Source organism: Sapajus apella, unplaced genomic scaffold (assembly GCF_009761245.1).
Source record: "Sapajus apella isolate SASKATOON/1434 unplaced genomic scaffold, GSC_monkey_1.0 scaffold65, whole genome shotgun sequence".
NCBI classification, from domain to species: domain Eukaryota; kingdom Metazoa; phylum Chordata; class Mammalia; order Primates; family Cebidae; genus Sapajus; species Sapajus apella.
Genome location: NW_022437005.1, coordinates 6831945 through 6858039, shown reverse-complemented (window position 1 = coordinate 6858039; position 26095 = coordinate 6831945). Strand labels below are relative to the sequence as shown.

Sequence of the window (26095 nt, the reverse complement as noted above, 5' to 3'; positions counted from 1 at the left end):
CTCCTCTGAGAAGGGGGCCAACAGGAGGAAGTAGGGTGATATGGTTTGGCTGTGTCCCCACCCAAATCTCACCTTGAATTATAGCTCCCATAATTCCCACGTGTTGTGGGAGGTATCCGGTGGGAGATAATTGAATCCTGGGAGTGGTTTCTAATACACTGTTCTCCTGGTAGTGAATAAGTCTCATGAGATCTGATGGTTTTACAAGGGGAAACCCCTTTCACTTGCCTCTCATTGCCTCTTTGTCTGCTGCCATGTAAGATGTGGTTTTCGTCTTCACCCATGAATGTGAGGCCTCCCAACCACATGGAACTGTGAGTCCATTAAACCTCTTTTTCATTATAAATTATCCAATCTCGAGTATGCCTTTATCACCAGCATGAAAAAGGACTAACACACAGGTTAAAGAGGTAGAGAGGGAAACTGGGTCCTTGATTTGGCTATCTAAATCCTAGATCAAGCCATATTAAAAATAGTCTCACCACTGGAGTCATCCTTACTTATGTAAGGCAGTTATTCAGTTTTTTTTTCAAAGCCAGTTTGGTTGGATTTTCTGTTACTTGCAAGCAAAAGACTCTAGATAATCAGTAACCCAAATCCAAGTTCTCCAAAAAATGCAAACGTTACAGAATGGGAGCAGCATGTGGTTACCTAAGTGATAATTTTCCAGATTCCCAATTGTTACATAGGTGGGCCAGCTTTCTTGTTCACTTCTATAGCCCTCATTAAAATTTTATAGACTAGAATCTCTGGATGGGGCTTAGGAATTTGTGGTTTTTAAAAATTGCCCAGGAGAGTAGGAAGTGGGCCAGGTTTGGAAATTACTGGGTTTGTAAAGTTAAAATGTTGGTCCACTGATGCCAGAAGAGATTCTCACTGTGGCAAGTACAGCCAGGAGGTCAGTACTTGCCTTGCTTCGTATTTCTCATCAATACAAAACAGCTGAATACAAAAAGCAGCTGAGGCTCCCCTATAGATGGGGCGGAAGTGGACGGGCTCTTCAGGCCGTAAGAGTGATGCCAAGCTCCTACTGCTGCCACGGTGATCCTGCGCACAGCCAGGGGAGGCCTCACTGAGTTTTTCTATGTCCTAGAGCAAGGAGAGAGGAGGAGCCAGTGAGAATCCTGTCAATACCCTGTAATTTAGTGGGCTGGTGGCTGCATCATCTCTACATGACACCATTCAGAGGACAGGTAAGACTGTTTCACCCGAAACAACTCATCCTGGGCCAGGCCTGATTTTAAGGAGAGGTTCTTAATGAGATACTCAAAATTTATAAAATGTTTTTAAAAACTACTTCTCCAGTGAGAACACATGGACACAGGGAGGGGACACTGGAACCTGCTGGCAGTTGGGGGGCAAGGGGAGGGAGAGCATTAGGACAAATACTTAATGCATGCCGGGCTTTAAACCGAGATGACGGGTTGATAGATGCAGTAAACCACCATGGCCCATGAATACCTATGTAACAAACCTGAATGTTCTGCACATGTAACCCAGAACTTAAAGGAAAATTAAAATAAATAAATAAAGCTGGTTGTGAAATGAAGGTCTCACATGAGACAAATAGTTTCAGTTGGCCTTTGACATAGGGTCCATCTTTTAACTGCCTCCGGATGCAGGGTCTAGTGGGTGTTCTTTTGTGTGCAGAGACAACAGATCGCAGGAAAGAAAGACACAAGACAGAGATAAGAGAAGAATTCAGGTGCATCCGGGGGGACCACTACTACCAAGGCGTGGAGTCCAGTAGTGGCTTGGAACACCTAGATGTGCTGATATAAACTGTATACAAGACAGGGGGGCAGAGTAAGGAGAGAGAATCATCTGACGTGATTGATAGGGTCAAGCAAATCACGTGCTTACAGTATAGGGGGCCTCTTCCCTTGTAGGTAGCCGCTGCAAGGGAGGGAGGCACCTATGTCAGCATTTTTCTACACACTTATCAGAAAGATCAACGGCTTTTAGGATTCCCCTACTCTTACTTCTCACAACTTCTAAGATAATTGTATTTCACATGGTTGGTTCTATACTATAAGACTAGAATGTTTTTAGGCTATAATACTAAAGCAAAAATTAATAAAGAATAATGATTTAATAAGATTGATTATATAATTGATTATGTGATTGCTTCTAAATATATTTGGTATCATTGCTAAAACTAAGTAATCAGTTATTTACTGGGACAGATTGTGCCTTCAGTCTCTTGCCTTGGCACCTGGGAAACTTTCTTCCCACATCCTGGGGTAGAGATTAGAGTGTGGTAGTGTTGTACACATATTATAACTCCGGAAGCAAAATGCCTCTGTCCCCAAAACTGTTTCCATTGTGATACAAGCATTTTGAATCTTGGGACTGGTCAGGTGGTCCTGGGAGTAACTGTGGCGGGGAGGTGGAGCCCAGGAAGGGCCAATGGAACACAGCCACCTGGAAAGTCAGGGCTGAGGCTGTTCATTTTGGGTTAGGTGCATCTAAAAAAGTGTCATTTCTCAGAAGATGATTCCTTTTGAGATTGCTCATGGCGTTCTTTTAAATCAAAGTAATACATGCATATAGAAAAATTTTAAATAATATTAGCACCAAATATTTCTTAAGAAAGTAGCAGTTCTCTGTCCTTCTAAGTCTCTAACCCCATTGAATAGAATTTTCAACCTTTTCATTACTTTGGGTATTTATTTACCTCTATATTTCTGGGCAATATGCTTATGCTGCTATTTCTAAATTCATCAGTTTTTAGAATTTCCTACTGGACATTGACGTAATGACTAGATTAATCCCGCTTACACTACCATCCTCCCCATAGCTTATCCCCCAGGATAATGACATCACGATTCAGGGTTAAATCAGTAAGTGTCTACACTATTATGAATGTGTAAGTATTTTGTTGTTGCTGATCAAAGTAGTATAACATGACAATGTTTTCAATTGTGTGCCTAGTTTTTATTCAACTTGTTTCCTAAGTTTTTCACTTGCTTAATCAGATTTGCCAAGTGTTCGTCACTATTCATTTCCAAATGATCAGGCACTGGAGATAATACATGAGCTTCATTTCTTCTCCCCTTTAATCTGGACTTGCAGCTCTGCTGGCCTGCCAGTACTGCAGCTCCGATTTCTTAAGTTCTAGGTCTTTTCCTTGTCTTTTTTGTTCATTTGTTTAGGCCCTTATATCTCTAGAGCACATTTTTAGCTTCGTAAAAGCAATATGCGTGAGAGGCAAAAGTCCACAGACGCTGGCTAACTGGAGCACTTCATAGGGCGATCAGGCAGAGATCTGACATTATTATTGGGTGGCCACCTTCAGAGACATTATCTGAAGGCATTTTCTTTGAGGCTGTCAGTTTTTGGGGGACTTCAGCTCTCCAATATCCTGCATGAGGAACTGTATTAGGTGGAACAGTGGCCCTCAAAGATGTACAGGTCCTAGTCCCCGGAACCTATCTTTCAGGGCACAGGGACTTTGCAGATGTCAGTGCTTAAGGGGTTCTGTGGTGAGGAGATGCTCCTGGATGATCTAGGTGGGCCCAGTGGAATCACAAGGATCTGCTAAGAGGGAGGCAGCAGGTCTGAGTCAGGGGGAGGAAGATGTTGTGCTGCTGGCTCTGAAGATGGAGGAAGGGGCCACAGGGCATGGAACACAAGTGGCTTCTAGAAGCTGGAAAAGACAAGGGAACAGATTATCCCCCAGAGCCTCCAGAAGGAACATGCGCCTTTCAGCACCTGAAACTCAGCACACTCAAAACCATTTTAGAATTCTAACCTCCAGAACTGCACAATAATAAATCTGTGCTATAAGCCACCAAGTTCGGGGTAATGTGTTACAGCAGCAATAGAAACTAATATAAGGCCTGGCTCCTGGCATCAAGAAGGTGTGGCTGGAGGAGGGGCCGCGGAGTCCTCTATTTGAAATGGAGAATTCCACTTACTTGTCTGTTCTCCATCCTTCGCCATTATAATGCCCATGCAGTGGAGCGGCCTCTGTTCAATTTCTCTAGAGAACAGTCATTTCATCCTCCCACTTGGGGTGTGGCTGACAACCTAACTGGAGTCTTCAGGGATCCAGTGTTCCTCACTTCACATCAGCCTGCCCAGCCTTTTCAGCCCAGTACCTCACCCTGCCTTCTGCAAACCTCCAGTCTTCAACCTTGTGTAGAATTCACACAATTTTCACCAGTCTCTCCTTTCAAAAAGATTCTTGAGTTTCACCTTCCTCAGCTGTGCTAAGCCAGTGTAAACTCCTCCATCGATTTTTTTATTCTCAATATTTTTAAAGTGCTTATCTTCCAATATCTCCTCTCCATCTCTTCTTTGTGGATTTGTGCCCTTTTTATTCCTTTACTGTCATTTCAGTGATTTTCTCCAGAAGGGAAAGGAGATAAAAATAGGAGATCAATCCACCTTGTTGACTCAGGTGTCTTCTGGGGTTCTAACATGTTTGATATGGTGGTGGGGCCAGGCATGCCATCTCCCCATCCACATCCTTGCTTGGGTTCATAAGGAATGGGTACCCTCTTAGGAATATTAGAAAGAAAACTGCTATCCTCTTCTGCACCTCGACTCTCCTCCCTATGGCACAGGGCATGACTGGCTGGTCACTGAGTCTCCTAGCGCAGGTTGCCCCAGAAACACACCCTGAACTAAGAGTCTGAGAGTCAGTAGTTTGCTTGGGGAGCAAAGCCAGGAAATTCTGTGAGGGGAGCGCCATGTGGGGCAAGGAGAGCAAGGCTACCAGCATGCGGCGCTTCAAGATATGAGTTACTACAGTGAATCAATCCCATCCAAAGCTCTGGGAGCCAGGAGAACACAGTGCAGAGTGGTCCCACCTAAGAGGCAAAGGAGCTGGGGTATTGATTCTCCAGTGCCTTCAGTCATTGGCTGATGGCTGCTCCCTCAAACAGTCTGCCCTGCTGCAAACAGAGCATGGAAGGAAGACCAGGCACTTGCAGTTCTCGTCCTCAGGGTGCTCAGGAAGGATAAGTGCTAGAGGATACGGGTGGGGGTCCAACAGCATATGCTAATGTGAGATTCAAAAGCTGGATCCTGTGCCTGCATCATGCTGTCTCTTTCTGGCAGCACATCCTGCTCCCAGATTGTGTGCTTTCTACTCCCCTCCATGTAATTAGCTGGGAGTGGGGAGACCCTGCCCCACGGGTGAGTCCTGCAACTACGTGGGAGCATTTAATTCAGTAAGGAGAAATGGGAGCCCATTTATGTTCTCGGTCCTAGCTTTCTTCTCTGGTTCAGTGTTAGCCAAAAGAAAGGGGTGTTTCAATCCCTAGCTGACTTCTGGATAGACTGACTCCTTCACTGGTCAGAATCTAGAGGGGAGACGGGTTGGAAAATCTGGCCCTCTGGCAGAATTTCAGTGTCTGGGCTTAGTGTTCAATGAAGCTGACCCAGTATCTCTATGAATATGACTAAGTCCCATGTTCTGTTCCCTTCTCCAGGGTTCTCCAGGCTTCTGCTGCAGAGTCAGTCCATCCATCACCAAGAGGCTCTTGGGATACTACTGAAATTCCAGGACTATGTTCAGCCTCAGGGAATGAAAATGCCTTATTATACCAATCTCCCACTCAAAAGCCGTAACACCCTCCTCAGGAAAAGTTCGAGATCCTGAGCAGGGTTCACAGGGCCCTGCCAATCTCTTCCTAAACCATCAGGCTTCTGGTGGAGAACAGACACTCCAACGGAGTGGTCAAGAGACCACCTGCAAAAGCATGGGCGGGGTGAAGGGAAGCCAACAAAGGATGGTGAAGTCCCCAGGAACGGCCACCGCACTGGTGGAGGATGCTACACCCATTGGCCTGAATCTGTAACAGGAGGGAGGAGTTCCCAAATCCTGAGATGCAAGTGAATGACACATATTAAGAACACATCTAGATACTGATAAGAGTGTATATATGTGCATATGATACACAGAAAACTTACAAATGTTTTGCCTCTCCAAGATGTTTTCTTTTTGGGCAACGGGAGGGAGAGAGAAGGTGTATTTACTAAAATTTTTGCAAATAATTTATGTAGAAAATGTGACTTACAGTCCAGGCTCTGTGGAGGATACAGAAGAAAAGACAAATCACAGCAGGGGAGGAGGTAATGAGGTGGGGCTTGCTGCAGCAGGTCCTAAAGGAGGTGGTAGGTGGGAACTGGTGGAGACAGCCAGAGAGGTCAAGAGGAGGAAAGGGCACAAAGCCTCAGAGGTAGAAAGGTGTGAAGCCCATGGGGTGGCCAGCAGGCACGCAAAGGCCCTCCACAAACCCTACCTCTGGTTCACTAACTCCATTTTGGACCACTGATAAAGCTTCCTCAGATGCAGCTTCTCCAGCAATTTTTCCCTGCAAATGACAAAAGCAAGACACGAAAATTAACCAACACCTGCAGTCGTTTGGCATCCAAGCTCTGGAGCCAGCTGCCAGGGTTCAGATCCTGGCTCTATGGCTTACTGGGCTTGTGGCATTGGGAAACTTATGTAGCCTCACTTTGCTCCTCTGTGAAAAGCGGATGAGAAGAGCATCTATTTCATAAGGATGTTGTGAGGATAAAATATAGACAGACAGAGAAACAGATGTTTAGCATAGTGCTGACACCTCCTGATTCTCTGGAGATGTTGCTTATTACTCCATTATTTGTATTCTTTAACTTGAAAGCTGCACTAAATTTAAAAACAACAACAACAACTGTGTTGAGGTATTATGATGGTGCAAAAGTAATTGCACCAAAAGGAACTACATTAAAAGTAATGGCAAAAACTGCAATTATTTTTGCACACAAAAGTAATTTGCACCAACCTAACAGAATTGACATACAATAAGCTACATATATTTGAAATATACCTTTTGAAAAGCTTTTACTTATGTGTACATCCATAAAAATATCAACACGATCAAGAAAACGAACATGACACATCACCCCCCAAGCTTCCACGTTCCTATGTGCCTCTCACTCCTACCCTTTCTACTCTGCCAACCACAGGCAAACACTGATATGATTTTTGTCACTGTAGAGTAGTTTGTACTTTCTGGAATTTTGTATTATGGAAATCAAATAGTATCTACTCTTTTTTGATCTGGCTTCTTTCACTCAGCATATTTATTTTGAAATTCATCCATGCTGCTGCATGCATCCGTGGTTTACTCCTCTTTGTTGCTGAGTAGTATCCACGGTGTGGGTGCGCCATGCTGCCTCCACATCCTCACCCACACTTGGAACACTTAATCATTCTAGTTTTGGACATTCTGATAGATGCATAGTTGTATTTGATTGTGGTTTTAATTTACATTTCTCTAATGACTAAAGAGATTGAGTGTCATTTCGTGGGATGTCTTCTTTTGAAAAGTTCAAATCTTTTGTCCACTTTTAATTAGGTTTTTTATTTTGCATTGCTGTGTTTTGAGAGTTTAAAAAAATACATTGTGGAAACAAGTCTTCTGTCAGATATGTAATTTGCAAATATTTTCTTCCAGTCTGTGGCTTGTCTTTTCATTCTCTGAACAGTATTTTTCAAAAAGAAAAGATTTTAATTTTTGATGACATCTAATTGATCGATCTGTTCTTTTATGTATTATGCTTTTGATGTTGTTTCTAAGAAATCTTACCTAACCCAAGGTCACAAAGATTTCCTCCTCTGTTATGTTTTCTCTAGAGGTTATATTGGTTTCAATTCTATATTCAAGTCTATGATTCATTTGCAGCTAATTTTTGTATATGGTATGAGGTATAAATTGAGTTTTTTTTAAAAAAAGTTTGTATATGGGTATTCGATTGTTTCAGAGAGAAGACTACTCCTTCTCCACTACAGTGCCATGTGCCTTTGTCAAAAATCAGTTGTCTATATATGTTGATTCTATTTCTGAATTTTTTCTTCTATTCCATTAACCTACTGTTGACCTTAGTGCCAATACTACACTATCTTCATTACAAGAACCTTATAATAATTAGGCCAGGCATAATGGCTCATACCTGTAATCTCAATACTTTGGGAGGCCAAGACAGGAGGATCACTTGAGGCTGAAAATTCAAGACCAGCCTGGCCAACATGACAAAACCCCACCTCTACTAAAAATACACACAGACACAAAAATTGTAGGTGTGGTGGTGCACACCTGTAATCCCAGCTACTCAGAAGGCTGAGGCATGCGTATCACTTGTACCTGGGAGGCGGAGGTTGCAGTGAGCTGAGATCATGCCACTGAACTCCAGCCTGGGCAACAGAGAAAAAAAAGAACCTTATAATAATTAATCTTGAAATCAGTTAGCGTTATCCTACAGTTTTGTTCTTTTTCAAAGTTGTTCTGGCTGTTCTAGGTTACCTCCATTTTTGCACACATTTTGAAATCAATTAATTAAACTTCTATAAAAATTCCTGCTGAAAATTTGATTGGAATTTTACTGAATTTCGGAAGAACTGATTTAAAGATTCAGTATCCCATGAACACAGAATATCTTTCTAAGCATTTATGTCTTTAATTTCTCTCAGAAATGTTCTATACTTTTCAGCATGGAAGTCTTGTATATCTTCCGTCAGATTTAATCTATAAGTATTTAACATATTTGTACTGTTGTAGATGGTATTTCAACCTGATTGTTCATTGCAATTATACAGAGATAAAATCAAATTTTGCATATTAATTTTGTATATATTTGTTCTAGTAGATATTTGTAGATTCTATCAGTTTTTCCCATAAGTCATCATGTTGCCTGTGAGTAAAAGACAGTTTTAATTATTCCTTTCCAATCTGGATGCCTTTCTTATCTTTTCCACTCTTTTCTGCACTGGTCCAAATCGCCACTACAATTTGGATTAGAAGTGGTAAGAGCAGACATTCTTGACTTGTTCCTGACTTCAGGGGTAAAATAATTAGTCTGTCACCATTATGAGTGATGTTTGCTGTTTTTCAAAATAACCTTTATCAAACTGAAAAAGTGCTAAGAGTCTTTACGAGGAATTAATGTTGGATTTTCAAATGTCTTTTATACATTTATGAAAAAATGTATAAATATGTTTTTTTTAGTTTGTTAAAATGGTGAATTACACTGATTTTCTTATGTTAAACGAAATTTGCATTCCTAAAATAGACCCTACTCAGTTATGATTATCCATTTTGTATATTGATTCCATTTGCTAATTTTTAAATTTTTTATTTCAATACCTTTGGGGGAATAGGTAATATCTGGTTGCATGGAAAAGTTCTTTATTGATTTCTCAGATTTTGGTGCACCCATCATCCAAGCAGTGCGTACTATACCCAAAGCGTATATCAAAGACTCTATGTTGATGGGCATTTAGTCTGGTTCCATATTTTTGCAACTGTGAATTGTGCTGTAATGAACATGCTTGTGCAGGTATATTTTTCATATAATGACTTCTTGTATACTTGGTAGGCACCCAGTAACTGCTGGATCAAATGGTAATTCTACTTTTAATGCTTTAAGGAATCTCCATATTATTTTCCATAATGGTTGTACTAGTTTGCATTCCCACCAGCAGTGAAAAACTCTTCCCTTTTCACCACATACAAGCCAACATCTGTTGTTTTCTTTTATTTTTAAATTATAGCCATTCTTGCAGGAGTAAGGTGATATTTCATTGTGGTTTTGATTTGCATTTCCCAGATAATTAGTGGTGTTGAGCATTTTTTCATGTTTGTTGGCTGTTTGCAGATCTTCTTTTGAGGATTCTCTATTCATGTCCTTTGTCCACTTTTTGATGGGATTATTTTTTTTTCTTGCCAATTCGAGTTCCTTGTAGATTCTGGATACTAGTTCTTTGTTGGATACATACTTTGCAAATATTTTCTCCCACTCTGTGGGTTGTCTGTTTACTCTGCTGATCATTTGTTCTGCTGTGCAGAAGCTTTTTAGTTTAATTAGGTCCCATCTATTTATCTTTGTTTTTGTTGCATTTGCTTTTGGGTTCTTGGTCATGAACTCTTTGCCTAAGCCAATGTCTAGAAGAGTTTTTTCTGATGTTATCTTCTAAAAGTTTATGGCTTCACTTCTTAGATTTAAGTCTTTGATCCATCTTGAGTGGCTTTTTCTATAAGGTGAGAGATGAGGATCCAGCTTCATTCTTCTACAAGTAGCTTCCAGTTTTCCCAGCACTATTTGTTGAATACACTGTTCTTTCTCCACTTTATGTTTTTGTTTACTTTGTTAAAGATCATTTGTTATAAGTATGTGGCTTTATTTCTGGGTTCTACATTCTGTTCCATTGGGCTACATGACTACTTTATACCAGTACCATGCTTTTTTGGTAACTGTAGCCTTGTAGGATAGTTTGAAGTCACATAATGTGATGCCTCCAGATTTGATCTTTTTGCTTAGTCTTGCTTTGGCTATGCATGCTCTTTTATGATTCCATATCAATTTTAGGATTGTTTTTTCTAGTTCTGAAGAATGATAATGGTATTCGCATGGGAATTACATTGAATCTGTAGATTGCTTTTGGCAGTATGGTCATTTTCACAATATTGATTGTACCCATACATGAGCTTGGGATGTATTTTCATTTGTTTGTGTCATCAGTGATTTCTTTCAGCAGTGTTTTGTAATTTTCCTGTAGAGGTCTTTCACCTTCTTGCTTAAGTACATTCCTAGCTTTTTGTTTGTTTTTTGAAGTTTTTGTTTGGTTTTGTTTTTTGTTTCTTTTGCAACTGTTATAAAAGGAATTGAGTTCTCTATTTAATTCTCAGCGTAGTCGTTTTTGGTGCATGGCAGTGCTACTGATTTGTGTACACTGATTTTTGTAACTTGAGACTTTATGGAATTTGTTTACCAGATCTAGGAACTTTTTGGGTGAGTCTTTAGGGTTTTCTAGGTATACAATCCTATTATTGGTGAACAGTGACAGTCTGCCTTCTTTACCAATTTGGATGCCTTTGGTTTCTTTCTTTTGTCTGATTGCTCTGGCTAGGACTTTTAGTACTATGTTGAATAGAAATGGTGAAAATGTACATCCTTGTCTTGTTCCAGTTCTCAGGAGGAATGATTTCAACTTTTCCTTGTTCAGTATAATGTTAGCTGTGGGTTTGTCATAGATGGCTTTTATTACTTGAGGTATGTCCTTTCTATGCCAATTTTGCTGGGAGTTTTAATCATAAAGCAATGCTGGATTTTGTAAAATGCTTTTTCTGTGTCTATTGAGATGATCATATGATTTTTGTTTTTAAACCTGTTTATGTTATGTATCACATTTATTGACTAGTCCTTATGTTAAACCCTGCATCCCTGCATCTGTTATGAAACCCACTTGATACCGGTATATTATTATCTTTTTGAATGATGTTGAATTCAGTTAGCTAGCATTTTCTTGAGGATTTTTGCATCTATGTTCATCAGAAATATTAGTCTATAGTTTTAGACTTGGATTATGTCCTTTCCTGGTTTCAGTTTTTGGGTGATACTGGCTTCACAGAATGACTTGGGGAGGATTATGTCTTTCTTTACCTTTTGGAATAGTCTCAGTAAGATTGGTACCAGTTCTTCCTTGAATACCTGATAGAATTCAGCTGTGAATCTATCTGGTCCTGCACTTTCTTTGCTGGCAATTTTAAAATTACTGTTTCTATCTTACTACTTGTTACTGGTCTGTTCAGAGTTTCTATTTCTTCCCAATTTAATCTATTAGAGTTGTATATTTCCAGGAATTTCTCCATCTCCTCTAGATTTTCTAGTTTGTGTATGTAAAGGTGTTCACAGTTGTCTTGAATGATCTTTTGTATTTCTTTGGTATTGGTTGTTATATCTCCCATTTCATTTCTAATTGAGACTATTCGGATCTTCTCCTTTTTTTTTGGTTAATTTCACTAATGGTCTATCAAAGAACCAGCTTTTTGTTTCATTTATATTTTGAAAATTTTTGTTTCAATTTCATTTAGTCCTGTTCTGATCTTCATTATTTCTTTTCTTCTGCTGGGTTTGGGTTGGGTTTGTTCTTGTTTCTCTAGTTCCTTGAGGTGTGACCTCAGACCGTCTCTCTGTGCTCTTTCAGACTTTTTGTTGTAGGCATTTAATGAATGCTGTGAAGTTTCCTCTTAGCACCACTTTTGCTGTGTCCCAGAGGTTTTGATAAGTTGTGTCATCACTATCATTCAGTTCAAATAATTTTTATTTCCATCTTGATTTCACTGTTGAACCAAAGACCATTCAAGAGGAGCTTATTTAATTTCCATATATTTGTATAGCTTTGATGGTTCCTTTTGGAGTTAACTTCCAATTTTATTCCACTGTGGTCTGAGAGAGTACTTGATATAATTTCAGTTTTCTTAAGCTTATTGAGACTCGTTTTGTGGCCTATCCTATGGTCTATCTTGAGAATGTTCTATGTGCTGATGAAAAGAATGTATATTCTGCAGTTGCTGGATGTTCTATAAGTATCTGTTAAGCCCATTTGTTCCAGGGTATAGTTTAAGCCCATTGTTTCTTTGTTGACTTTCTATCTTAATGACTTGTGTAGTCCTGTCAGTGGAGTACTGAAGTCCCCCACTATTATTGTGTTGCCAGCTAGCTCATTTCTTATGTCTGGTATTAATTGTTTTATAAATTTGGGAGCTCCCATGTTAGGTGCATATATATTTAGGGCTGGGGTAGTTTCCTGTTGGACTGACTTTTTAAAATCATTTTATAATGTCCCATTTTTTTTAACTGTTGTTGCTTTAAAGTATGTTTTCTCTGATGTAAAAATAGTTACTTCTGCTTGCTTTTGGTTTCCATTTGTGTGAAATATCCTTTTCTATCCATTTATTTTATGTTAGTTTATGTGAGTCCTTATGCATAGGTGAGCCTCTTCAAGACAGCAGACACTTGATTGGTGAATTTTTATCCATTCTGTCATTCTGTGTCTCTTAAGTGGGCCATTTACATTCAATGTTAGTAATGAGATGTGAGGTACTGTTTTATTCAACACGCTAGTTGTTGCCTCAGTATGTTGGTGTTTTTCTTTCATTGTGTTATTTTTTTATAGGCCCTGTGAGATTTAGGCTCTTTGAGATTTAGAACTCTTTTTAGTATTTCTTATAGTGCTGGCTTGGTAATGGTAAATTCTCTCAGCATTTGTTTGTCTGAAAAATACTTTCTGTCTCCTTCATTTATGAAGCCAGTTTTGCTGGATACAAAATTCTTGGCTGGCAATTATTTTGTTTGAGGAGGCTGAAGAAAGGACCCCAATCCCTTCTGGCTTGCAGAGTTTCTGCTAATAAATCTGTGGTAAATCTGATACATTTTCCTTTATAGGTGATCTGATGCTTTTGCCTAACAGCTCTTAATTTTCTTTCTCTTGACTTTAGGTAACCTGATGACTGTACCTGGGTGATGATTTTTTTTGCAATGAATTTCCCAGATGTTCTTTGATCTTCTTGTATTTGGATGTCTAGATTTCTAGTGAGGCCAGGGAAGTTTTCCTTGATTATTTCCTCAGATATGTTTTCCAAAATTAGATTTCTCTTCTTCCTCAGGAATATCAATTGTCCCTAGGTTTGGCCATTTAACATAATCCCAAATTTCTTGGGGCTTTGTTCATTTTTTAAAAATTCTTTTTTTGTCTTTGTCTAATTGGGTTAATTTAAAAGCCCTGTCTTCAAGCTCTGAAGTTCTTTCTTCTACTTGGTCTAGTCTATTGTTGAAACTTTCAAGTGCTTGTGACATCAATGAGTTTAAATTAGCAGTTTTATCTGCCTCAGCCTCCTGACATTCTGTTCTGACCTGCATTTTGGAGCATACCAGTGAGGCTTTGATTTGTCCATTACAAGCCCAAAGGCCTCTGTTTCCCCCAGCTCAACGTGTGCTTACTGCTAGGGAGGTCTTTTCTGCATGAGGCATTAGAACTTCTCTAATGTCTGACCCCAGCACCAGAGATGCCCCTGATGTCACACGTAGCCCCTAGGCGCATCCCCCCACCCTAGGCGTGGAGGAATGGTCTCTCTCACCTGGATGTTTTCAATGGTATCTGGAGAAACAGGCTCCTGTGACTCCTCGACTATTTTTTGGAAACTCTGGCTGCTACTCCTGAGCTCAGCATCTTTGAGAGAAGGGATATAATAAGGACAGAAAATAGATGATAAATGTCTGCAGAACCACAGAAAATTGGACAGCATAGTCACATGTTTTTAAACTACAATTTTAAACTACAATCTGAAGAATTTTATTCTAGAGAGCAGTACTTTGAGGTGGGAAGAGTAGATCTCTGCAGCCCACCTGGATTTTGACACTGAGGAGGGATCCTGGAAGTTCCTCCCTCCACCTCTCTGTGCCCTTATCTGCATGATACTGCCCAAGGGAGTTGTGGAGATGAGAAGATGGGCAACAGACCTGGCCCAGGCCTGGTCGGCAGGAGGACCTCAACCTTTATCAGTTCCTGGGCAATCGGATCCTTTGATAGCAGCCCCTTTTGAAGCTTACAAACAAGGGGTTATCAGCTTCCTTGATGGTGGGCCTTGAAATGATCTTCAGACAGAAGGTGGAAAAGCCCCCAATGAGTTACATCAGTGTTACCTGAATGCCAAGGCTTAGCACAAGGGCTGCTTTCTCATTGTTTGTAAATACTAGGAACTCATGCTTTGCCAGTGGGCACAATGCTTACTTTACTATTTTCTAATAGAAATTATTTTCAAGAAGAACTGGAGCTAAGCATTGGTGTTTTAAGAAGTTCTGGAAAGTCAATGATCAGGGTAGCTTAGGCCTCATGTATTTAGCCTTAACTAAAAATTACAGAAGAAAAAATGTCTCATTTTGTCTAAAAAGGTTTTTCCCCCTCCCCCCCCACCCCGCCTTTTCTTCTCTTTTGAAATCTCTCCATCCCTAAGGTGGGTGACCTGGGAGAAGACATCACTGGAGGATGTACTTGCCTTTGTGTCTCACCCAATGTCTGCTCTGCTGGGGGTTCTCAGCTATGACATCTGCTCTTAGCCTTCGGGCCTCAGCTCAGAGTAGCACTAGGATGCCCTGCTCGTGCCTGCCCCTCCTCAGAAGTGCAGCCACACATGTAGGAGGGTCCCTGGGCCCACTAAAGGCTCCAGAGACTGCTGCTGTCACCACGGGTGTGGGCCTGCTGCTCTGCCTTCTTGTTTTCAAGGGTCACATCAGACCCTGCATGGCCACAGCAGCCAGGGTCCTCTCTGCCTCCTCCTCTCCCATGGTGTTCCTCTAGTGCCAGCTATGACAATGGCCCCTGCAGATGCCTCTCAACTCCAATTTCTGGGTCACTAATGCATTACACTTACTCCTGGAAAAGATGTAGGTAAATGAATAAAATTCTAAGAGAAAAATGTGATGCCCAGGGAGGTGTAAATGGCATAGTCAAAGACGTACATAATGTTGAAGGTACAATGTGAGAGAGTCACATCTTAGCATGAAAGGCAGCTCTTTTGGCATGAAAAGAAAATGTCCTGAGAAGAGAGGGTAAAGCACTTAGAATTCCTCTTCCGAAGAAAGATGCTTTGAGGAAAATAAAAACTGTCATATCTCTAGTTTTTGAATATGTTCTGCACCCTGCAGAATTTTCCAGATAAGACTATCTGGGGTTTCTAGCATTCTCATCATGCCAAGAGCAGCATGCTTTTTAGGCTAATTGACTTTGTTGTTGAGATTAACACACATACAAAAAGTGTACAGCTCAGGGAATTTCTACATATGTCTACTCCTGAGCAACAACCATTACCTGTAAGAGTATATAAAACTGGCTGGTCATGGGGGCTCACACCTGTAATCCCAGCACTTTGGGAGGCAGAGGCAGTTGGATCACCTGAGGTCAGGAGTTCAAAACCAGCCTGACCAACATGATGAAACCTCGTCTCTACTAAAAATACAAAAAAGTAGCCGGGCATGGTGGTGCACACCTGTAATCCCAGCTACTCAGAACTATTTGAAACCAGAAGGCAGAGGTTGCAGTAGGCCAAGATCATGCCACTGCACTACAGCCTAGATGACAGGGACTCTATCTCAAAAAAAAAAAAACAACATATAAAACATGTTCAGAACCCAGAAGTTTCCCTCATCTCCCTGTCCAGTCAATACTCCTCTCAAAGGTACCCACTCTTCCAACGTTTACTGTCATTGAGGAGTTCTGCTCACCGGCAACCTTGTGAATTACAGAAACTTGTTATCAGCATCTACCTATTCTAATGTATTAAAAAAAATATTTCTTTTCTAAGTTTTAAGAACTACAAAAATGCAACTAAAAGAAAAGTAAGCATTCACTGTGCATGTTTCTTTTATAATTAAGAAAAGATTACTAAAAAGTAAAAAGTCTTAAAGGCTGGATTAATTTTCAGTAAACTAATAATCCCGGTGACTTAACTGTCGATGGTATAAGGTTCAGGAGACAATTACCAACTACAGAGACTAACTGCCTTGACTAAACTGTTGTGAGGTATTGCAGTTTATTATTAGGCAGCTGCCACACTCATCCCTAGAGGTGACTGCATTTCAGAACTGTGCAAGGTGATGCTGTATGTCTCTTTCCAGTGCCTCTGGGGTTTTGTGAGGTTTAATTAGTTAATGTTCATAACGTGCCCTGAGATCCTCAAATGTGAGGGGCTATCCTGGGGAAAGCTGAGGCAGTGGTATTATGTAACACATGACTAAAAATACAACTGAAGCTGCGAATTTAATTGTTATTTTATGGCTTATACCATCTAAGTAGTTTAGAAGTCATGAACTATCGGTTTACTCTAGCGAGAGTAAAGGCACAATTTATCAGGACTTTCTCTCTGAGACTGCTTATCTGAAGTGGGTTTACCATGAAGCTAATACAGTTAGGGATTCAGGCATCTTCCCAGCACAGGCTCCTCCAAGGCACAGCATCTAATGCCACATTCATAATTTTTCATTACTATCCTTAAAGAGGGCTCCTGAATTGGTCAGACTTTAGGTCCCACAAGACTCTGTATCTACCCTGCGCTTTATCTAATAGAAATAATACATACAGAGTACAAAATAATACATGTTGAAGGCTTTAGGAATAAATAATAACATAATTTTGTGCTTTTTACATTTATTTTAAATATCCATCAAAAATCTTAATTTTCGTGTGATGAAATAAATTGATTCTAAAAGAGCAAATATGGAGAAACAGTAAACAAAATTTTAAGAAAGATGAACAAAAAGAAGGCCAAATTCCAAACTGAAAATTAAGACATTATGAAGACATATTATTAAAACAGTGAATTACTAGGGCAAGAACAGAATAGAATGAAAGCCAGAAACAGAGCCAGACAGTTACGAAATGTTGATATATGATAAGAGGTCGCATTTCAAATTAGGAGGGAAAGAACAAATTACACAATAAATAGTGTTGGAGGAGGTGAAGCAAGATGATCAAATAGAAGCTTCCACCAATCATCCTCCTCACAGGAACACAAAATTAACAATTATGTATACAACAAAGCACCTTCATAAAAACCAAAAATCAGGGGAGTGATCACAGTATCTGGTTTTAACTTCATATCACTGAAAGAGGCACTGAAGAAAGTAGGAAAGACAGTCTTGAATTGCCAACATTAACCTGTCCCCATTTCCCTGGCAGTAGTCATGTGGTGTGGAGAATCTCTACACTTGGGGAGAGAAAGTGCAGTGATCGTGGGACTTTGCATTGGAATGCAGTGCTGTCAACACCAGGCAGAAATCAGCTGGCACCCCTAGATGGAGCATTTGGATCAGCCCCAGCCAGAGGGGAACCACCCATCCTGGTGGCTGGAACCTGAGTTCTGACAAGCCTTACACCACAGGCAAAAGTCCCCTGGGGTCCTACATAAACTTGAAAGCTGTCTAGGCCACAAGGACTGCAACTCCTAAGCAAGTCCTAGGGCTGTGCTGTTCTCTGAACTAGTGGACTTAGGGGACATGCCACCTAGTAACACACCAACTGTATCTGCTAAAAGATCGTTTATGTTACTCCTCCCCTAATCCCAGACAGTGCAGCTCACAGCTCCAAAAGAGACTCCGACTCCTTCCTTCCACTTGAGAAGAGGAGAGGGGAGTGAAGAGGACTTTGTCTTGTAACTTGGATACCAGCTCAGCCACAGTAGGATATGGCACATGGCAGAGTCACAAGGTCCCAATTCCAGGCCTGGCTCCTGGATGACACTTCTAGACACACCCTGGACTGGAAGGGAAGCTGTTTGCCTTGATGCAAAGGACCCAGTCCTAGTAGGGTTCATCACATGCTGACTAAAGGGCCCTGGGCCCTGAATAATCAGCAGCAGTAGGCAGGTAGTACTCACCACGGGCCTTGGGTGAGACTCAGAGCTGTGCTGACTTCAGGTGTGACCAGCACATTCCAGCTGTAGTGGAAATGAGAAGAGACCACTTCTTGAGAAAAGCAGAGGAAAGAGTAAAGAGGACTCTGTCTTGAGCTTAGGTGCCAGTTTGGCCACAGTGGGGAAGAACACCAAATAGGTTCTTAGGGTCCCCAGTTCCAGGCTTTGGCTCTTGAATGACATCTCTGGACCTAACATGGGCGAGTAGAAGAGTCCACTGCCCTGAAGGGTGAGTCCCAGGCCTGAAAGCATTCACCACAAGTTGACAGAAGAGCCCTTGGGCCTTAAGTGAACATCAATAGTACCCTGGTAGTACTCCCTGTGGGCCTGTGGTGGGCATGGGGAGAGACTCCTTTGCCTGGGAAAAGGGGAGGGAAGAGTGGAAAGCACTTTGCCTAGTGCTATTGGAGCCAGCTCAGCTGCAGTAGAATAGGGCACCAGGTAGATTTCTAAGGTTTCCTACTCTAGGCCCTGGCTCCCAGAAAGCATCTCTAGACCTCCCTAGGACCAGGGGAACTTATTGCCCTTAAAGGAAGGACACAAGCCTGGGTGGCTTTATCACCTGCTGACTGCAGAGCCCTAGGGCCTTGCGAGAGCACAGGCAGTGACCAGGCAGTGGTTACAGTGGGCCTTGGGCAAGACCCAGTGCTGTGCTGGCTTAAGGTTTGACCCTGTGCAGTCACAGTGGTGGTGGCCACAGGGGTGTTCTGTGTCACCCCTCCCCCAGCTTCAGGTGGCTCAGCACAGAGAGAGAGACTCCATTTGTTTAAGAGAAAGTAAAGGAAGAGAACAAGAGTCTCTGTCTGGTAATCCGGAGTATTCTTCCGGATCTTTTCCAAGACCACCACAGTGGTACCTCTACAAGTCTGCAAGAACCAAAATGAAGAATGGCTTCAACTTTATGCTAATGCATTTGAAAATGTAAAGAAAATGTATATATTCATACAAAAATTATGAACCACCAAATATAACCAATAGTTATATAACAATTTAAAATACAAACTGCAATTAAAAATCTTCCACAAAAACTTCAGGTTCCAAAATGGCAGTGAAAAAGCAAGCTGGGTTCATTTCGCCTTCCCACCCACAAAAAACTAAATACACAGCTCCCAGATTATCACCAGCAATATCCCAGAACTCAAAAAGGAGAAAGAGACAGTTCCCAAAGCCATAAAGAAGTGGAAACACAGAGTAGATGGTAAGAGAATCAGATTTCTCTATCTATGATACACCATCCCTCAATCTACCCAGCTACAAGTGTATAGAAAATTTCCCTCAACTCACAGTTTCTACATAGGAAACAGTTATATTGAGGTGGACAACCAACTTCTCTACCATCTTGGGTTCCCTGGCAGGAGATTGTTCCTACCTCAACTCATGGAAGGTATCAGGAGTACTTAAAGGAAGAAATATCCCTGAAGACAGCCAGAAAGAAAGTGGGGAGGTGGGACGATCGTCCTCAGCCATGGAAATTTTGATTTGTAACTCAACCAAAGGACACCTCAAATTAGCATGGCAGTTCAGTAGCACCACACTGTAGATTTGTTTCACAGGTCCCCTGGCCATGAACCCCGAGCTAGCCTTGCCACACTACTGGGTTATCCCTTTCTCTTTGGGACCTCCTCCATTCAGGATGGGTGGCAGTCTGATTTTTAACTAGAACTGATGGAAACCTGGGCTTAAAGTGCCATCTAGTGCCAAAAAGGAGGCAGCTACCTAGCAGGAGAAAAACAACAACAACAAAGAAAATCAACAGGTAAATTACAAAGAATCCGTAAGCAAATATCCCAATAAAAAACAAGCCAGAGGGAGAATGGAACAAATTAACTTCAATTGTCCTACAACTGAACTGTCCTTCAATGAAAGACATAAACACACATCACAAGAAACATCAGCAAACGTGGAACCATGGTCTTCTCAAATTGGCAAAGTGAGCAACCAGTGACTGACACTAATAAGACAGTAATATGTGAGCTCTAAGACCAGAAATTCAAAATAGCAGTTTCAAAGAGACTCAGTGATCTTTAAGATAACATAAAAAAGCAATTCAGAAATTCATCAGATAAATTTAACAAAATGATTGAAATAATTTAAAAAATCAAAGAGCCATCTTAGAAGTGACAAACACATTTGCTATTGAAAAGGTAGCAAATAAACAGAAAAATTCACTGGAGGCCCTCAAGAGCAGAATGGATCAAGCAGAGAAAATAATCAATAAGCTCAAAGACAAGCTACTTGATAATACATAATCAGAGGAGAAAAAAGAAAAAAAAGAAAAGAAAACTAGCAAAGACTATCTACAAGATACAGAAAATAACCTGAAAAGAAAAAACAAATCTAAGAATTATTGGTGTTCAAGAATGAGTTGAGCAAAAATAGGGGCAGAAAGCTTATTCAAAAAGAAGAAAAGAAAGAAAGAAAAGGAAAGAAAGAGAAAAGAAAGAAAAGAAAGAAAAGAAAAAAGAAAGAAAGAAAGAAGGGAAGGAGGGAGGGAGGAAGGGAGGGAGGGAGGGAGGGAGGGCGGGAGGGAGGGAGGGAAGGACGGAAGAAAACTTGCCAAAACTTGAGAAAGAGATAACTATCCAGGTACAGGAAGGTGAGAGACCATCAAATAGATTTGACTCAAATAAGACTACCCCTAGGCATATAATAAACTGATCAAAAGTTAAGAACAAAAAGAGGAGCCTAAAAGCAGTAAAGGAAAAGAAGCAAATACAGAACTCCAATTCATCTGGCAACAGAATTCCCTATAGAAACTATACAAGGCAAGTGGGAGTGAGATGACATTTTCAAAATTGCTGAAATTTGAAACTGCCATTTGAGAATACTGTATCCAGCAAGCTCATCCTTTAACTATGAAGGAAAGATAAAAGTCTTTCCCAGATAAACAAAACCTGAGAGAATTCACCACAAACAGACCCATCTTACAAGAAATGTGAAAGGGAGTTCTTCAATCTGAAAGAAAATAAAACCAATCAATCTGTGCAAAAAGAAAACATCTGAATACATAAATCACACTGGTAAAATTAAGTACATGGATAAACCCAAAATACTCTAATGTTGTACCTGGGGTGTGCAATCTATTCATAACTCTAGTATATGAAGTCCAAAAGAAAAATCTGTCAAAAATAGTAATAGTTATAGTCACTTAGGAGATAGGCAATATAAAAATATGTAAATTGAGACAAACAATAGTCAAAATCTTGGGGAATGGAATTAAAGTATAGAGCTTTTTTTCTAGATTTTCTTTGAGTTTGTTTTTTGTGATCGAAGGCAAGCTATCATCTTTCAAAAATAATGTGTTTTTTCTATAAGGTGTTTTTCATAAGCTTCATGGCAACTATAATGCAAAAACCTATCATAGATATACTAAAAATAAACAGCAGAAGAGTAAGCAATAGTTTGGATCACCATGACGGACAGGAGGCAGGACTAATTGCAGCTTCAGCTCAGATGGATAGAGCAGCATGCAGAGTCTTGCACTGTGAATTTTAGCTCCAGATCAACTGCAGGAACAAACCAGCAATCCTAAGAGGACCCACAGACTCTCTGAAGAAGGCAGGCTGCTCCTGCAGGACCCAGGAGGCACCCCAAATACTATGAGTACCCAAACTGGGAAAATGGGAAAGGGAGATCCTCCTCTCCCAAACACACAACCCCACTGGAGAAACTGAAGGTCTGTTTGCAGGAGAAGTTTCTAACCTTACCTGGAGCTGAGTCCATTTAGAGAACCGAGCAAAATACACGGGTAGAGGAAGCAGTGGGAAAGGCCCTGGGAACTCACTGGGTCCCCAGGCAGGCCATTCTTGCCTGGCACCACAGGGATCCATCAGGAAGGAGGCCAGGGGAATGGGGGAAAACACCACAGGGAGAAGGAAATCTCCAGCTGAACTTTGTAACAATTTGAACTGGTGGCATGAACCCTCTTGGCCAGAACTCAGGCGGAGAGCACAAATCCAGTGTGCAGACTCCACAGGCAAGGGAAGAACCAAGCACTTTTCTTTCACAGTTGGGCGGCAGGTAGCCTGGGGAAAGTTCTCAAGCCCAGCTCGCCTACCACGTGGAAACAGACTATTAGGGGGGTACAATGGGAGTGAGACTTTGGTTTGCATGGGAGCTGGGTGAGGCCTGTGACTGTCAGCTTTCCCCAACTTCTCTGACGACCTGCATGACTCAGCAGAGGCAGCCATAATCCTCCTAGTTACACAACTCCACTGACCTGGGAACCTCACCTGCATCCCCCACAGCAACTGCACAATACATGCCTAAGGAGAATCTGAGCTCAGACATGCCTAGCCATACCCTAACCTGATAGTCCTTCCCTACCCACCCTGGTAGCTGAAGACAAAGAGCATATAATCTTGGGAATTCGAGGGCCTAACCCACCACCGGTTCCTCTCCATACTACCACGTTCTCTGCAAAGTGCCACCTCCTGGCAGGAGGCCAACCAGCACAAAAATAGAGCATTAAAGTACTAAAGCTAAAAACCCTCAACAGAGTCCATTTCACCACTCCCTCCCCACCGCCACCTTCACCAGAACAGGTGCTGGTATCTACAGCTGAGAGACCCACAGATGGTTCACATCACAGGACTCTCTGCAGACAACCCCCAGTACCAGCCCAAAGCTGAGTAGACCTGCTGGGTGGCTAGACCCAGAAGAGAGATAACAATCATTGCAGTTCAGCTCACAGGAAGCCACATTCATAGGAAAAGGGGGAGAGTATACATCAAAGGAACACCCTGGGGGACAAGAGAATGGGAACAACAGCCTTTAGCCCTAGACCTTCCTTCTGACAGAGCCTACCGAAATGAGAAGGAACCAGAAAACTAACTCTGATAACAGGACAAAACAAGGCTCTTTAACAACCTTCCCCATAAAAAAATCACACCAGTTCACCGGCAATGGATCCAAACCAGGAAAAAATCCCTGATTTACCTGAAAAAGAATTCAGGAGGTTAGTTATTAAATTAATTAGGGAGGCACCAGAGAAAGGCGAAGCCCAATGCAAAAACATCTGAAAAGCGATACAGGAAGTGAAGGGAGAAACATGCAAGGAAACAGATAACACAAAGAAAAAACAAACGTTCAGGAAACACTGGGCACGCGAAAGTCTCAGCAATATAACTGAACAAGTAACAGAAAGAAATTCAGAGCTCAAAAACAAGGTCTTCAAGTTAACCCAATCCAACAAAAACAAAGAAAGTCCTCATTCAAAAAGCAAAGAAGGCAAAAACTCCAGGAACATCTGTTGAGAAGAAAAATACTTTTTGCACACAAGCAGGAAAATGAGATGTTATCCAGGAAATACGTAAGAATAAAGGCCATGATGTATACAGTTTGTCTTCAAATGTCTCAGTAGAGGTCAGAGAGCTGTGACATCTGAGGACCAAGTTCAAGAAGGGACTAAAGTGCTGAAACTTAAAACCAAAATGGCTGATAAAGAAAGTGTGAAGAGACCTGCAGGAAGCAAAAATAATACAACAGTGGGGAGAAATTGTATTCCTTTAAAACCTTTAAATGGACTAACCAATTCAACTGTAGTAATTGACGCACACAAACCAAAGGACAGTGATCAAACTCAGCAATTGTTACTAACTGAAGATGATCCCCAAAGTCAACATATGACATTAAGCCAGGCATTTCACCTTAAAAACAATAGTAGAAAGAGGTAACTACAGAAAAACCAAAGCAAGGTGCTAACATGCCCAAGAAACCTTTGCTTGGATCTTATCGTGGCCAGATCGTTCAGTCTAAGATTAATTCACTTAGAAAACCTCTACAAGTCAAAGATGAGAGTTCTGCAGCAACAAAGAAACTTTCAACCACTGTCCCCAAAGCCACAAAGCCTCAGCCTGTAAACACCAGCAGTGTAACAGTGAAAAGTAATAGATCCTCCAGTACCACTGCCACCACGAAATCTGTGAGCACTACATCTCAGAAACCACAACTTGTGCGACCTCCTATTAGAAGTCATCACAGTAACACCCAGGACACTGTGAAACAAGGCATCAGTAGAACCTCTGCCCACGTTACAATCTGGAAAGTGTCTTGTGAAAAAGAACTGTTAGAATCAAAAACAGCTTTATCTAGTGTCAAAACCAGTTCTTGTCAACATATAAGAAGAAGTAAGACACTGTCAAGAAGCATAGCATCTGAAGTTGTGGCCAGGCCTGCTTCATCGTCCAATGACAAACTGATGGAAAAGTCAAAGCCCACTGACCAGTGAAGACATACTATAGGAAAAGCAACTGCTGATAGATCAGCTCATCCCAAAGAAACCGCAGAAGACAGAAAAGCTCGTCTGAGTGAGAGGAAAGCTGACAAATGAAGAGTGCTAAAAAGGCTTCCTAACTCAGTAGTGACTCAGCATGAGCATGAAGGACAAAATGAAAAACCAGTTGAGTCTTTTGGGACTGCCACGGCAGAAGAAGATGAACAAAGATTATTTACTGAAAAACTAAACAACACATTTTCTAAATGCCTGAACTTGATTAATGAGGGATGTCGAAAAGAAGATACACTGGTCACACTGAATGACCTGATTAAAAAATTCCAGATGCCAAAAAAGCTTGTTAAGTATTGGATAAGTCTTGCATGTATGGAACCAATCACAAGTCCTATTGAAAATATTATTGCAATCTATGAGAAAGCCATTCTGGCAGGGGCTCAGCCTATTGAAGAGATACGACACACAACTGTAGATATTCTAACAATGAAGAGTCAAGAAAAAGTTAATTTGGAAGAAAATATGGAGAAAGCTTGTGTAACCAAGGAAGAAGCCAAAGTAGTCAGTATTGAAGATACAGGTGTTGATGTAGATCCAGAAAAATTGGAAATGGGGAGTAAACATCAGAGAAATGTGCTATTTCAAGACTATCAAAAAGAGCAAGACGGCAAAACAAAATATCCAACCCATGGTGTTAAAACCCCCAATACAGAAATGAGGACAAGTTGCTTCATTAAATATAATGTGTGTCTACTATGCCATACTTGCAAAGTATGAAAAAGAAGGTGCGGTTTGATGAAACAAATTCCGCATTTAAAGAGCAAGTTTTTAACACCAGTGAGACGTTCTCAACGTCTTCAAGAGAAAACTTCTAAATTGCCAGATGTGTTAAAAGATCATTATCCTTGCGTGTCTTCAATGGAACAGCTAATGGAGTTGGGAAGAGAAACTAAAGTTTTGTATGCTGCCCTAATGCAGCACTGTGCCGGATGTACTCGGAGGATTAAACACCAGAAGAGAAACAAAGCTCTGATAGGGAATTGGGTTTTTATTATTTGTGGGGTGTTTTGTTTGGAGTAGCTTTATATTACCCTTAGGTCTGGAGTTGGCCACGTACCTGCGTATCCTAAGTATTCACGGCAGTGAGCTCCTTTACTAACATTCATGTTATGGCAACAGTTGTCGTCTGCATTGGAAAGTTAATCCTACCGTTTCTATCTCAACCAACTGAGTTTTTTCTTTAAGGTGGGTAAATTTTGTCAGCTAGTTTACTATGTTCCTTGAATATAAATAAGTTATAATACTAGCCTGTTCACTTTACTAACTATAAGTACAGTAATGATGCATCATTAGAAAATAAGGTATTCTAGGTAAAATGTGTATGTTTGCATTGACATGTTTTTAAAAGTTATGATATACCTCCCTGCCTTTAAACAGAATAATTTTTTGGCCTTTCTTAGATTAATATGAAAGTCAAAAATTGTATAGAATGACTCACTTTGAATATTAAGACACAGGAGGTTTAGCTTGCTTTCTCACCAAATTCATGTTACCCAGACTTGTGCTCTGTTGTGTCCCTCGGACTGCCTGTTGACTGATGAAAAGTGTCTGCACTGTCACTTTT

General features: G+C 41.0%; 1 protein-coding gene and 1 pseudogene across 4 annotated transcripts in view; one reads left to right on the top strand and one right to left on the bottom strand.

Annotated features, from left to right (window-relative positions):
* CFAP61 (cilia and flagella associated protein 61) overlaps positions 1-26095 on the bottom strand; it is a 298730-nt gene that overhangs the window by 209334 nt on the left and 63301 nt on the right. For all 3 annotated transcript variants that reach the window (XM_032248119.1, XM_032248120.1, XM_032248121.1), the window contains exons 9-11: positions 13914-14005; positions 6255-6326; positions 911-1089 (exon numbers count right to left, since the gene is read on the bottom strand). In XM_032248119.1, the coding sequence (XP_032104010.1) occupies positions 911-1089; positions 6255-6326; positions 13914-14005 (343 nt within the window). The remainder of the gene's footprint in view (positions 1-910; positions 1090-6254; positions 6327-13913; positions 14006-26095) is intronic.
* The window catches only part of LOC116530134, a 3019-nt pseudogene continuing 280 nt past the window's right edge, over positions 23357-26095 (top strand). The window contains exons 1-2 of the transcript XR_004259846.1: positions 23357-23553; positions 23605-26095. The exon at positions 23605-26095 is cut by the window's right edge and continues 280 nt beyond it. The product of XR_004259846.1 is annotated as a cytoskeleton-associated protein 2-like (transcript). The remainder of the gene's footprint in view (positions 23554-23604) is intronic.